The sequence below is a fragment of the Alligator mississippiensis genome, chromosome 4, assembly GCF_030867095.1.
Source record: "Alligator mississippiensis isolate rAllMis1 chromosome 4, rAllMis1, whole genome shotgun sequence".
NCBI classification, from domain to species: Eukaryota; Metazoa; Chordata; order Crocodylia; family Alligatoridae; genus Alligator; species Alligator mississippiensis.
The window spans coordinates 136907168-136922493 of NC_081827.1; the positions used below are offsets into that span (position 1 = coordinate 136907168).

General features: G+C 45.1%; 1 protein-coding gene across 1 annotated transcript in view; it reads right to left on the minus strand.

Moving 5' to 3' along the window:
- LRP6 (LDL receptor related protein 6) overlaps positions 1-15326 on the minus strand; it is a 196092-nt gene that overhangs the window by 27525 nt on the left and 153241 nt on the right. The window contains exons 11-15 of the mRNA XM_006267901.4: positions 9477-9661; positions 6705-7031; positions 1801-2003; positions 959-1170; positions 90-280 (exon numbers count right to left, since the gene is read on the minus strand). Coding sequence (XP_006267963.1) covers positions 90-280; positions 959-1170; positions 1801-2003; positions 6705-7031; positions 9477-9661 — 1118 coding nt within the window. The remainder of the gene's footprint in view (positions 1-89; positions 281-958; positions 1171-1800; positions 2004-6704; positions 7032-9476; positions 9662-15326) is intronic.

Consider the following 15326-nt stretch of genomic DNA (forward strand, 5'->3'; position numbering starts at 1 on the left):
TGATTGTTTACAGTAGAAAGGCAGAGGAGGAGACCCTTTTTCTCTGCATTTCCCCACCTACTCCAAATGAGTCACCGAGTCTACTCTACCTGAAAGGTCACTGCTTTCAATTCTCCGGAGGTCTGAATCTGCCCAGAACAACTTTCCCAGCTGGCTGTCAATTGCTAAGGCTACAGGTTTACTCAAGCCACTGAAAAAGAGGACTTCCCGTTCAGTTCCATCCAATGCTGCTCTCTCAATTTTGGGAGACCTTTCCTGTAGGTTGGTGAAATACATGTACCTACAATAAGACGGGTTAGACAAAAAGGGTTATTACACTCATTTCTGCATAATTCACACAAAGAAACACAGATGCTGTTTAAGACAACAACTGATTTACCAAAGAAAATAACCTCATTTTTGACTTAGGGCTAAACAATGCTTCCCCTTTTGCAAGTCCCTAACAATTAAGGAGAAGGGTGAACAGGACACCAGCATGTTCTATCTCCCAAGAGGGCTTTAGCACTGCTTATGGAGCAGCCCACCTCTAAAGAAAGTGTTTCTGGGGAGGATGTGGGAGAGCCATCTCACCTGTCCTTCCTTTCACTGGGATGCTTGTGTGTTGGTAGATGGCTAGCTATGCCTTTTAAGACACACCTAGAGTTGCTCAGCACTGCGCTCCTCTCCTTCCCTTCTCTTAATGCCAACTGGTCAAATGGGTACCTCCCCTCACTCTGAGTTGGGCTCAGCTCCAGAGTGAGCATAACTGGACCTTGCTAATTTCCTTGCAGTGCTGATCTTTATGCCAAAACTTCCGTTGACTTCAATAAGCCAGAATTTTACCCTAAGAACTGCTGAAGTTTTCAACCTTTAGCACTTATGCACCAGTACCAAGGAAACCCATATTTTGCTAAAAAGTCTTAATCACAGGGTTTCCAGAGTGATGTTCCAGCCAAGCCCTCCACTGAATTATACATACCCTTTCTCTGGATTCACCACAATGGCCCTGGGCCTGTCTTGATCTCCTTTCAGCACCACACCCATCAATCTCCCATCCAGGCGTGTCACATTGATTACATTAGTGGCTTCACACGTCCAGTAGATGTAACGGCTGTAGATGTCAATGCTCAGGTCATAGGGCTGCATGTCCAGGTTCTGATTGGGAACTGGACTGGCCACCACTGTAAGACTCTGCAGGGAAAGGAATGCAGGAAAGTCACAGGAAGAACATTAAAACCAATCTGACCCAGGCAGTACAGTTCACTACATCTGCCAAATGCGACATTGTTTACTGCTAGAAAGGATCCTCCAAAATGCAACTCGGAACTTAAAGACCCAGGTTCAGTTATTTCTCCTAGTCTCTCCCAAGGTAACAGCTGAATCAGTAGTGGATACATGTCGCTTACCCATACGGATTTATGGGGATGGAGTTAAGGCTGAAAAGCATTTAAATAGAATTTTACTGACAACCTTCATGCAGGAAAAACCTGCACTTATTTATACAAAAAAAGTAACAGAACAGTGGCTAAAAAGTCTGGGGATGAACAATGATATAAGTCAATGCACCTCCCCCCAAATCTTCCTTTTCTCCTCCCATCCAACTTCATTCACATGCTGAGGCTCTTCACGTATGCTTCCTCATGAATCTTAATTCCCAAACCCCAGTTCCCTAAAGCTTCTCACCACTAGCTTCTCAGCCCAGCAGCAGTTACAGAAAACCTGGGAGTCAGCAGGCTGTCTATCTATTTATATTATACAAAGCATAATTGTTACTTGGCATAAACAGCCTTTCTGCCTCTTAAAATTCCTCCCCACAGATACCTGGCTGCCATCTTCTTGTGCTTTCCGGATGATGTTTTGACGAGAGTCAATCCAGTAAAGCTGCTTATCCAGGGGATCATAATCAATGGCCCGAACATTTCTGAGGCTGTGGATGGGGAGTATGATGTCTGGACTTTGTTGCTCATCTATCACCATGCGATTAATTGCATTCTTCTGACTGAACAGCAAGAAAGTTGTAGGAGCTTTTAAAAAAGGGACAAATACAAACACAAAGAGCTGAAACACTGGTTACCTAGCTTGCTTAATAGTAGTGGCTACTATGTGAAAAATACCATAAAACATATACAACTTGGTTGTAGGAAGGACTTAAAAAGCATCTTTATTCAACAAATAGAAGACTGTGGATGTGAAGGGCAAAGTTAAGCTGTTTATCCTTGTCTTTGCAATTGAAAAACTGTCAAAATTGCCACAAAACAAAATGGTCAGTTATGTTTTTTCAGGGCCAGGGAAAGTAATATTTCACTGACTTTAAAGTTTGATTTTAAGCTAGTACATTTCCAATGGCAGGTAAAACTTTGCAAAATTAACCATTTGTGCTTTGCTACTAGATCATGGTAAAGTAAAGACTTTCATTAGGCTGGTACAGATGTGCTGCTACAACCCTCTCACTCTCTCAGGAAAAAAACTAAGGAGCCCAACAGAAAAATGTCTATTTTGGATAGGTGCAGTCAGGAGAATTTCATGTCACATTCTGCTCAGCTTCTCATTGCTCAGTTTTTAGGTGTTCAACACTGCTCTCCCCTACCAGACTAGGAAGAAAGCAAACATGTCCAGAAGACTAGGAGACAAGTGAAAACCTCATCCAAAAACAAGTGAATGAAAAATTACTTACTGAACCACTAAAAGCACTGCAGAAGTTTAGTTACAAGTGCTGAGTGCCCTCACTGACCAATATGACAACCTCAGGCCGAGAAGGAAAACCACCCTGTATATCAAGTTCTCTCTTAAATAATATTAAGCAGCAGAAAAAAATAAATTGTCTGCTACTCGAGCTTCATTCACCAACTGCAACTTCACAGTTATGCCTTCAGACAAGTGCTCGTGGACATACGTGTAGGTAATTTGATCAGAGATTTGACTTATAAATTTAAGAGCATCATTTTTTCATAGTTGTAGCACCCTGTTAGTCAACAGTCAGCCTGGAAACAAAACTGTGCACCGGAGTGCAAGCTCCAGCATCCAGAAATGTTTGTTCTGAGTTCTAGACTCAGAACATTTTGTTTCCAATGGTTTGAGTGTTCAAACAGTGGGGCAATGCTGCAGCTCAACCAACCTATGAAACAGGTGAGGTGAAACCTGGGGAAGCAGAGGTAGCAATGGGCACCAATGATCAGCAGCTTTATTTTCTCTCTCTTTTTCCTGCCCTTTCTCTTTCCCCATGCCTTCCTAGACTGCCTCCAGCTGCACCTACTCTTTGCTGCCCTCAGAACCCTTTCTGGTGTGATGGACTTGGACTTTTTTGGGACTGTGTACATCTTCTCTATCCCATAGTAAGCAGCCAAGGGGAATATGATCTGCCTGGCCAATTTCCTGCTGGGTCAGGCAAAGATGGCAACTCTGAAAAGCTACAGAAACCAGCTCACAGGGGCCAGCTCCAATGATAAACTCCAGCTCTTCCACTTCTGGGTCTGGGCGTGGGTCACATTTGAACTTGGACATTTCACCTTGCAACAAAACGTGAACCAGTTTGTGTTGCACTGGGCCAATGAGGAGGCCCTCTGCAAGGTGGAGGATGGACAGCAGGTCCTACATGTGTAACCCCATGAGGAGTGTGGGGGAGGGCATTGCAATCTGGGGTGCCATGGTAGTTTTTTCTGCTGCTAATAAATGTTTCATGCTCGACCCCTGGGAAGGCCACATATCTTTGCACTTTTCACCATTTGTTTTTAATATTTGTATAATTTTTTTAAAAGTTAAAAAAGTCACTCTCACAGACGTGTGTGCACACATGTGTGTACAGAAACTAACACCACAGAGTATAAACAGCAAAACAACATGCTTGGAAAAACTCAGCTCCCTGATTTACAGGATTAAAAAAAATAATTTAAGGAAGACTTGCAAGGGAGAACAAATTAGGCCAGAACAAAATAACCACTCAAAGTATGCAAGTGTCCTTTCGTATGGACTCAAAACCCTTTATACCTCCTCTCCAAAAATCATCTCTCAGTTTTAGGGTCTCATTGACTAAGAGCTTCACATAGAGGCTCATTAGACCTGGTAAGTGAAGCAAATTTCCATATTGGAGTCACTAAGGCTCTGAAGCACAACACAGGTTTTTGGGAGAACATTTCCCAGTCTCCAGCATAAAATATATTATCAGTGGGGAGAGATTAACTGAGTTTTTGGAAGGAACTATGGGTGAAACACAGCCGGGTCCCAGTTGGAGGACTGTACTACATTGAACTTGAAGAACAATGCTGGCTCAGAAAAGTAAAGATACCAGAGCTAGTCACAGCAGTGTCTCTTTCCCATAATTAAGGGAATGTGTGCACACATGTGCAATATGGTTCACAAAGGGGAGGATTTGGCCTCCTGACAGGGCTTGTGTTATAATAATGATCAGAAATACAAAAGCAAATACAATAGGCAAGGAGACTAAAAATGATCCAAGCTCTGTTTACAGTGGCCAAGAGAAAAATTAAATCATAAGAAGAAAACCTAAGTCTCCAATTACCTACAAATGAGAAGTTGGAAAGCTACCAGGGTTGAACATAGCAAGAAAAAGCGTTTAACGCTTTATAAAAGACTTTGAACCCATGCTATGTAGAGGCAGTTCTACTTCTTCCTGATGTATTTCCTGCAATTTTTCTCATTACTTTGTTACAAAGAGCATTTCCACAAAAACAGGATCTTTATAGGATTCTATTACTTATTTCCTATAAGAAGTCAAAGCCCTCTGCTTAGGATCACAATCATTCACCACAGTGATGACAAAAATTATGCTTTCGACTTTCTGGAAAAGAGGAAGATGATTAAGGAGCAAAGATCTTTAGCTGTCATGCAACTGTCCCTTGTAGCAAACAACAGAAGAGAAGTGCAGAACATGTGGGGAGCATAAAGCAGAAGACTTCCAAGAGGATGCTTTCCAAAGCCTTCTATGAGGTGACAGAACAAGAATCCCTAGATTTGACTTAAGAGTGGCAGGCTGGATCTCCTGAGTCATGTAAAATACAGGTGAGATATAATCTGTCTCTGTGTACTATGACTCTCTTAACCCACTGACTAATCTGAATGATACCGATGGAAATCAGACATTCAGCTTAGCTGCCAAAGTTACAAGAGCAGCACCAGCAGCCAATTATTGAGACGGGTGAATTATTTGGGCTGTCTGCAGTTAGTTTCTAGCCAAGGGCCTTGTGGTTCTGCTCTGCACAACAATAGAGAAAACTGGGGTTTAGTTGCTCTGTGATCAAGATTTGGAGACAGCACACTGAAGCCTCTCTTCTCTCTCAGAAGCAATACCTTTGTCTACAGTGGGGCGGGCTTTTAGGGGACCCAGCATCTCAGCAGCCAAAAGATCTAAGTCACCACCACATTATCTGCCAAGCTACCTAAAGCTCATCCAATGTCCAAAATCTGAGCCAAAATATCACCTATCTTCTAAAGCAAGGGTGCTCAACCTCAACCTTAAATGCATCCCAGGGAGCCTTGGAATCCAGCTCACAGGTCTCCCCATGAGTTGGGAAATTTGGCAGAGGAGGAGCAGTGACAATACTACTGCCCCTCTCGCTGCCAAAATGTGAAGCTCCTAGGGGCAGGTCAGAACCAGGCCATGACCCCAGCACTGCACCCCACACATCCCAGATCAAGGCAAGGCCATGTAGTCTTCCCACTGTACGCCTGGACTGGGGCCAGGCCATGCTCCTTCCCCCTGTGCAGCTGGCTCAGGGCTGGCCCCAACTCCCTTCTCTGTCCTGCCATGGGACTGGGCCATGCCCCCACCCCCAACTGGCCAGGTTGGGGCTGGGCCACACCCCCTTCCTCCTGTGGGGCCGGGCCATGTCCCTTCACCCTGCACAGCTGGTTTGGGGCAGAGCCACACCCCCTCCCTCATGGGGCTGGAACGGGACTGGGTCATGTCGCTCCTGCAGGACCAGGTTGGGGCCAAGCCAAGCCCCCTTCCCCCATGTGCCTGGATCAAGGCTGGGCTGCTCCCCTCTGTGTGGCCAGGTGGGGCATGCATTGGGTGCCAGATTGGGTCCACCAACTGAATTTGGCCTGTGGAGGGATTGGGCACTGCCCACCCGGCCCGTAAGCCAAAAATGTTGAGCACCATTGTTCAAGAATTCCCTGTTACTGAAGGGAATGATCCTGCAGGAACTTTTATAGACTAGTACAAAAGTGTTTCCACCATCCCTTCCCACATAATCTTGCTCTAGCTTACAGACCTAGTGAAAAGCAGCACTAAAGTTAACACTTTAGAGGCTGGTTCTCTGTTGAGCTGCTGGCTTAATGGAAGATTTTTTTTAAATAACCTAACCTGTATCTGATCACTTTATAAAATATTAGCATATGAGAAAATAAACAACAGCTGAACTTTTATTACCACTGTCATCTGTTCCCACATCCTACTTTACAGATGCTGAAAAGGTTTTTAAAGAACTGTTAGTCTCAAAAATAGAGAAGAGCCATGACCTGACATACTCAACTTCTGTCATCAAAACAAACTTTGCTGTCATTAAAAGAAAGAGCTTCTCCTCTTCTGCATGTCCCCCCCCACCAGCCCCTTAAGTAAACTATTTTTATCCATTCATTGCTATTCCCAATAAATGATGGTAATGGATTTTATATTTTAACCATGCTTCCCTCACATATTCCCATCATAACAAGAAATGCAGCTTCCTCCCAAGGCTTCTAGCTATTCATTTGTGCTGAGGACTTACCACTGCAGGTTCTGTTGTCAAAATTCAAGGAGTAGTGAGCTGGGCAGCCACAGACAAAACCACCAATGGGTACTGCTAAACAGAGATGAGAGCAATGCCCATTGCTAGATGCACATTCGTTCCAACCTGCCTGTCGGGAAGAATGGAAGACCAAGATATCCATAACGTAATCCAAGTGTCCTTGAATGATAGTTCGGTTCTGGCCGCTGGTTTTGTTGGCTCGCTCAATGCTGCGCCGGCTCCAGTCTGTCCAATAGATGTAATCCTGGTATTGAGTCAAGCCAAACGGGTGAGGCAAGTCATCAGCAATAACCTCACGGTCAAGACCTGTTTTCAAAAAAGAAGGGAGAAAGGAAGAATTATTGGGGAGCAAATGAATAATTCATAAGAATGCATTAGATAATTATTTCAGAGTAATGTTGTAGCAGCTGTGACAGGCCAGAGAATATTTCAGAAGCAAGATCTGCTCAGTGATACACCTTGTATTGGACCAACTACATAGTTGGGAACATGTTGGGCAAGCTTTTGAACACAAAGTATCTTTCCTCAGATCCTGTCCTGAGGAAGGACATTTATGCTCAAAAGTTTTTCTGACATCTTTACCATCTATTTATTTCAGGACCCCTCTATACATGCAGGTTAAAGCATGATGGGATGTAATATACAATCCATACAATTGTGCCTACTGCCATGCCACGTGCACCCCTGCAGCTGGGTCACCCGGGGGGGGGGGGGGGGGGGGGAAGGAATGACACCGGGCAGCTTGGCTTCCAGATCTGGGGGTGCACAGGATTCCCATGCAACTGGGAGTCTTGTCAGCTAATGGGACTCCCAGCCACAGAGGCACATGCTCCTGCTGCTGGGAGTCAGGTTCAGCTGGCAGTTCTCAGGCTCTGGGGTACCCGTGAGCCCCGCCATATGGGAGCTCCGATCAGCTGACTGGGCTCCCAGGCACAGGGGCGCATGGTCATATGTTCTATTAATTGTGTGATAGAAAGCACCTATGAAGTTATTACAAATATTTAGTGGAATAACTTTGTAGCTTATTCCTCTTTTATCACTCCATTAAGTGAATGAACGTGTGACTGGGTGACTACTTAAGACATGATTAACTAGTTAATCACACCTTAGGTGTAATGTAGCTGGGGCCTCACAGACATTTAAAAAAGAAGGCTATGACAATTTAGATTGGTCCAATTCCATAAGGGTGATGAGAACCTGGTGTCTACCCATCTTCAGACATCTCCATCATACTTACTTCATACCCTTATGTTTGATATAAACTGTGTTGACATACTGTAGGTATAAACCCTATATTTTGGGAGTCTATTAAATTACACTACTATCTGGATATTATCCACTGTAGCAAAACTAGACACTCCAAAAATTTACCAGTTGAGAGCTTTGTCTTACCTATCACTAATACATGCTGTTTCTGAAATTTCAGCTTTATAAGCAACTACATTATAAGAAAATTGAGGCCTCACTAGATTCACTATTTCACAAAGCCTACTACAGAACAAGAAAAAAAAGTAAAGTTGGGCAAAGTTAAAAAAAAATTGAACCTGATTTGAGACCATATATACACCCCAGGAAATAATGCACAGAAAAAAAAATCAAAATTATGCACAATTAATTACTTTTATTTTTTAAAACAAATTAAACACAATATAACACTATTTAAACCTGCATTTGAATATATGCAGGTACTTTGTATGGTTAGGTGTGTGGGAGTGTCAGTGGGGGGGATTTGTGGACAGGTGTGGGGTGGATGTGGGTATGTATATGGGGTTTATGGATGGGTATGGGGTTTGTGGGGGGAAGTTGCGGGTGGGTGTAGGGGGTACAGGATGTGTGGGGGAATTTGTGAAGGTGTGGGGGGTGTATGGGGCTTGTAGACGGGTGTGGGGGGGGGATGTACCTATGGGAGTATGGGGAGGGTTGTGAAGGGGTGTGAGAGTGTGTGTGGGGGGGGTTATAGGTGGGTGTGAGCCCCCCCACCACACATGCACCCCCCCAGTGCACACCCCCACCACTGGATCATCATCAGCAGGCCCTCAGGATGCTCATGACCACTGCAGGCAGAACCTCCTGCAGCACATACCTCTGGCTGAATCCCGGGGCCTCCACATGCCTTCAGACCAGACCGGGCTCATCCATGACAGCATCTGGAGCTCCTGGCACTGCAGGTGGAAACCATGTGCCATTTGCCCAGGAGGGCTCTGTGCCTTCATGTGCAGCTTCCCACTGGAGTTCTAGAAGGCCCATGTGGAGGCACAATGCTGGCTGGCCCAGCCTGATGGAAGATGGACTGGGAGCCGCGTGCCATGGGGCTGGGCAGGCTCCGTGCCTCCATATGCAGCTTCTGGCACTCCAGCAGCAAGAAGTATGTAGAAGCAGAGTTGCGTGCCATCGGACCGGGCACGCTCCATACCTCCACATGTGGCTTTCCTATGTGGAGGTATGCAGCCAGCTGGCCTGGCCCAATGGTGCATGGCCCACACCCACCTACAAATACCTCCATGCCCACCCACAAACCCCACACCCTCCCTGTCTCCTCCTGCAGGCAGGAGCTCCCTTCCCCACTTACCTAGATGTCCAGTTATGCAAAATTATGCAATTATGCATGGTCATGCTTTTTATGTGAAAATTGCAGGGGCACATAACTGCATAATTCCCCAGGGTGTACATATAGCCCTTACAGGTACTGTCTCTTAAGTACTGAGAGACTGCCAACACAAAAACCAAACAGAAAACAGAACAGCCGCTCACCTAGCATATTGGAAGATTCTATCAAATTGGTATCTAAATCAGTCCAGTAGAGTCGTCTTTTGGCATAGTCAATAGTTAGCCCATTAGCTCGTCCCACATTTGGTACCAAAGTAGTACGCTCACTTCCATCCATGGCAGCTCGGTCAATCTTGGGCTTCCCACCCCACTCGGTCCAGTACATAAACCTGGTTAAAATGCCAGAAATGTGATATTTATCCAATAGAGAGTTTTAAGATTGACAAAAACTTGTAATACTTCTTGTCAAAACTTCAAGGCAAAACAGGAAAACACCAAAATAAGACAACAAAAGAGAAGTAGGAACAGATGACTTAGAGGTATACATTTAAGCATTTATTAGAACTCCTAGCACTCCATTTTTTTCTCAAAATACAAGTGAGGAAGTGAGTCAGATTTCCTTACACTGCTGCCAACAGTATTTTGTTCTTTATAGAGTTGGACCTTTACCAATGATTTCCTTACTGAAGCACTTCAGTCTTTAACAAGTTTACACGTGTTAGCTAACACTCAACCAGGTGGCAACTGAGCACACTAGTTTATGGGGGTTTTTTACTTATTAAGAAGTGGTCCATGGCATTTCATATAAGCAAAAAGGACTTCCTCTACTTCTTTGCCTTTGCTCTTTTTTAAATAAGTGAGTATGGAGTGAGGATACATCTGTAAAATGCTTGTTCCCGGCCAATTTCACACCAGCAGTTGTTTGATTCTCTAGGCACCAGTGGAATCAATTGTGTTCAACGACACAGCATCATAAAACCCTATGGCACTTCCATTCAGATCAAAAGTGAAAGAATTATGTATCCACATGCTGATTTATGCCTCCCATATTGGAAGTATAGTGTCAGTCAGATACTGGAAGTTTAACACACAAGTATATTACTACATTAATGATGCTTTATTGTTTTAAGGAAGGTTTCTTTATGTCTTGGGTAAACATCTAATATTAGAAAGACAGTGGTGAAAGAACAGGTTAGGAACTATTTATAAAAGCTAGATATGTAAAAGTCCATGAGGCTATATGCGATGCACCCAAGATGCTGAGAAAGTTGGCTGATGAGATTGCAAAGCTGCTGGCCATTATCTTTGAAAACTCAAGGTGACAGAGAGGTCCTAGATGATAGGAGAAGGGCAAATATAGTGCCCATGTTTAGAGAAATGGAAGAAGGAGAATCCAGGGAACTACAGACTGGTGAGCTTCACCTCATTCCCTGGAAAAGTCATGGAGCCAGGTGGACACTCAAGGAATCCATTTCTAAACACCTGGAGGAGGAGAAGGTGATTACAAACAGTTATCATGGATTTACCAAGGGCAAGTCATGCCTGACCAACCTGACTGCCTTCTGTGATGAGATTATTGGTTCTATGGATGTCGGGAAAGCAGTAGATGTGATATACCTTGATTTTAGCAAAGTTTTTGATGCAATCTCCCATAACATCTGGGCAAGCAACGTAAGCAAGTGCAGACTGGATGAATGGACTGGAAGGTGGAGAGAAAATTGGCTGGATCATCAGCTCAAAGGGTAGCAATCAATGGCTCAATGTCTAGTTGGCAGCCAATATCAAGTGGAGTGCCCCAGGAGTTGGTCCTTGGGCCAGTTTTGTTCAATATCTTTATCAAAACCTGGAAGATGGGATGGAGTGCACCCTCAGCAAGTCTGCAGATGACACCAAGCTGAGGGCTGTAGTAGATATGCTGGAGAGTAGGGCTAGGATTCAAAGAAACCTAGACAAACTGGAAGACTGGACCAAAAGAAATCTCATGAGGTCCAATAAGGACAAGTGAAAAGTCCTGCATTTAGGATGGAACAATCCCATGCACTGGTACAGGCTGGGGACTGACTGGCTAAGCTGCAGCTCTGCAGAAAAGGACTTTGGGGTTACAGTGGACAACAAGCTGAATATGAGCCAACAGTAGTAGAAGCATTGCCAGCAGATTGAGGGAAGTGATTCTTCCCCTGTATTCAGCACTGATGAGGCCACCTTGGGAGTACTGTGTCTAGTTTTGTGGCCCCCACTACAGAAAGGATGTAGACAAACTAGAAAGAGACCAGTGGAAAGCAATGAAAATAGTTAGGGGGCTGGGCCACAAGACTTCTGAGAAGAGGCTGAGGGAATTAGGCTTATTTAGTCCGGAGAAGAGAAGATTGAGGGGGTAATTTAATAGCAGCCTTCAACTACCTGAGGGTGGTTCCAAAGAGGATGGAGATAGACTGTCCTCAGTGGTGGCAGATGACAGAAAAGGAGCAATGGTCTTAAGTTGCAGCAAGGGGAGTTTACATTAGATATCAGGAAAAACTCTCACTAGGAAGGTAATAAAGCACTGGAACAGGCTACCCAAAGAGGTTGTGGACTCTCCATTCTTGGAGGTTTTTAAGACCCAACTAGACAAAGTTTTGGCTGGAATGATCTAGCTGGGGATGGACCTGCTTTGAGCAGGAGGTTGAACTAGATAACCTCCTGAGGTCCCTTCCAGCCCTAATTTTCTATGATTCTAAGACAAATACTTTAGAACTTCTTCCAAAATTTAAAAACAACATAGCTGTTTAATATTTGAGAAGAGCAGCTAGTTGAAGTTAACACCTTTATCCCATGTCACAATCAAGTTCAAACAAACCTGTAAAGTCCTTTTAGCCTTTAGCCAACTTTTCTCCAGGTTGGGAAGAGTTACTTTACAGAATCAGAGAAAATAGGCTCCAAGGCAGGGCTAACTATAACTTATAACTACGCAAATAGGAAAATATCTGTCTAACCTGCTCTAAAAAATGTCTAATAACAGGAACTCCACAACCTCTCCAGGTAATATATCCCAGCGCTCAACAATCACACTGTTTTTATTTTCCTAATGTCTAACCTAAATCTTCTTTGTTGCAGTTTCTTGTCATTACTCTTTGCACTACTCTCCGTGGACATCACCTATTAATGCTACACTTACTCATTTTCTAGTTGAGATAACCAAACACCCTATCCTCCAAATAAAATGCACGATGAACTTCCTTTCTGTTTGGGGAAGAATTTTTTTATCCACCACAGTCATTTTCTTTTCTCTATTTTAGTTGGTCACTTATTCTTATATATTTGAAGACTGTTATGTCTCCTTTCACAGTTTTCTCTTCTTTAAACTCAACAAACTCATTTTTTCAACCTTTCTTCACAGATAATGATTTCAAGAACTCTACTCATTTCTATTACTCTTCTTTGCACTCTCTCAAATAGATCCAGTCCTTTCTTGAATTGCAGTACCTATCATGGTCCAGGCCTTACCATTGCTGATAGGGTGGAAAGATTACGGTGCATGCCTTCTGAACAATATTTCCATTTATACATCCCAGCCAGGGGCTGAGTTTTTTGCATGACAGGCTGACACTTTACTCAAATTTAGTAAGTAATCTACTATATTTCCTAGATACTTAATATGCAGAACATCTGCAGATCAAGACTGACTAAATCTTCCTTTAGCCATCAGAAATGTCTAACAAACCTTCCCCCAATCATCTAAGCATGTGCTGGCTCTGCTTATTAACCATGCCAACATAGACTTGGGGGAGTGAAGCAGGTTGGCAGAAGGGGGGGAGAAAAGGAAGAAAGGACACTGATTTATTCCAGGTTTAGCACTGGACTGAGGCCTTTCAGCACAAAAGGAAATAGAACTTAGCTGAGTTTTGGGACAGAACAACTCTGCAGGATTTCTGAAAGCTCCCAATCTTCACCCCTTTCTACCAGGCTCTATGCAAAGAATGGTAAGACTCCTAAGGATAAAAGACTCATATGTTCCTAATGGCAAATAAGAATAAGTGAAGCATTATTCTCTGCAAACTTGCTAGCAGTGTTCAGAGACTCTCCAGTACACTTGTACAAGTTAATGACTTGACCTCAGGCTCCTGAATCCAAGCTCCCAAGCAGGCTCTGTACAGAATACAGTTCAACTAAGTCCTGCTACATCAGTGTGTATCACAGTGTTTTGTGCACTGCCAGCAGAAGGGCATTGTACCAGGGAGACAGGGGGTACAATGGTAAACACATCTAACTTAGGGTAGGCCTATCCTGCACTCACTGCTGTGACCACAGCATAGGACAGACATGACTGAGTTACTTTAAGAAGACCCTGCAACAGGCTGAGCTGAGCTGAGCTGGCTGTGTGGGGGCTGGCAGCTAGAAAGCAGGTTAATGGCTAGTGAGCCAGTTGCCAGAAAGCAAGCAGACCAGCAGCCATGCAGCTAAGAGGCTACCCCAGAGGATAGCAGCAGGGCAGTAAGCTGCGCCAGGGCAGGTGTCTAGGCAGTCTAGCAACAAAGGGGTGCAGGCAACTGAGCTAAGATGCTGCAGGGAAAGGTAGACCAGTCATCAGGTCCAAAATGAAAACCCCTGCAAGTGGCTGGAGAGCCACCTGACAGGAAGAGGCAGGGTTTAGGAGGCATATAAGGTCAGTGCCTGAGACCTGGGGGCCAATCTGGCCCTGCAGGTGACAGGGAAAGGGGCTTCTGAGTAGGATGGCTGCAGGAGAGTGGCTAATACCTGAGATGCCCTGAGACCTGCAAGTAAGGAATGTGCAGCCTCCAGGGAAGCATGACCCAGTAAGGGGAGAATTTTCACATACAGCCAGCGGGCTTGTGTTTATGTTTACACCCAGTATGGGAAGACTTTTGTTATAGGGCTTGCAGGCTTGTGTTTATGTTTGGATTATACTGGTGGACTAAGAGCCACTATAAGGGGTGATGAGGTCACAGTGAAGCTCCTGAGGAGTGCACTGAAGTTCAAGCCACAGGGGTACCTGATGAGGCATGTGGGTGTTTTTAGCTCCTCCACAGCCCAGGGCAAGATGCTGACAGGTGGAAACCTAGAGGGTTGAAAGCCTGAGCTAGAAAAGAGAACAGAAGCAGCGTGAAGCCAGGAAGGCTAGGGCTGGAGCCCAGGAGAGGTGAAAGCCAGGGCCAGAGGCCCATAGCCTGGGAGGGGCAAAAGCAAAGGCCAGTGGCCTGGAGCCAAGGATGGGTGAAAGCCAGGGCCAGGGGCCCAGAGTCCAGGACAGGTGAAAGCTAAGGGGAGGGGTCCCAGGAGCTGAGATCCAAAACAGTGGGCCTTGGGCTATGGGCCCAGTTAGAAAAAAAGAGGCAGAAGCTGGGAAGGTCAAGGCTCCAACAAGGGCATAGAGGCCTGGAAAGGCCAGACACTGCAATGAACCAGTAACATCTTTGAGGCATGGGCATAGCTGTAGCGATGGAAGGAGGCCACGAGCAGTCCTTAAGGCAACCAGTGTGCTAGAGCACAGACAGGGGCAGAAGGGCACCAGTTAGCCCCTAAGGGGCAGGACAGGGATCGGCTGGGTTCAGGAGGTACTCAATATCTGATAATAAAGAAAGGCTCACTCTGGGACCCTGGGGCAGCCTCCCTTTTCGTAATCAGATTATTCCAACAAATGCATGGCAGGTGAGGGGAAACGGAAGTTACCCTAGGAGCCAGAGCAGCGCAGAAGCTGCGTGGCCATCAGAGGGTGTCATGCCCCCATGGTCTGATCCTGTTACAGGCATAGAAGTATAGTACTAAATTCTCTACATTACTGTAGCTCCTACTATAGCAAGGGTTTTCAACCTTTTTTGGTTGGTGTACCCCTGGCAGCTGGTCAAGAAGCAGGGAGTCCCCCAGCGGCGGACAGATGAGCAGGAGGGTGAGGGGGGGTGCCCCCTAGGGGCATAAAACCAGAATTGCCAGTGACACATGGTAGCCAAAAGCAAAAGAAAAGTATTGGCTGTCCTGCCCCCCCTGCGCCGCTGCCACATACCCTGTGGAGCCTTCCCAAGTATCCTCAGGGGTATGTGTACCCCTAGTTGACAACCC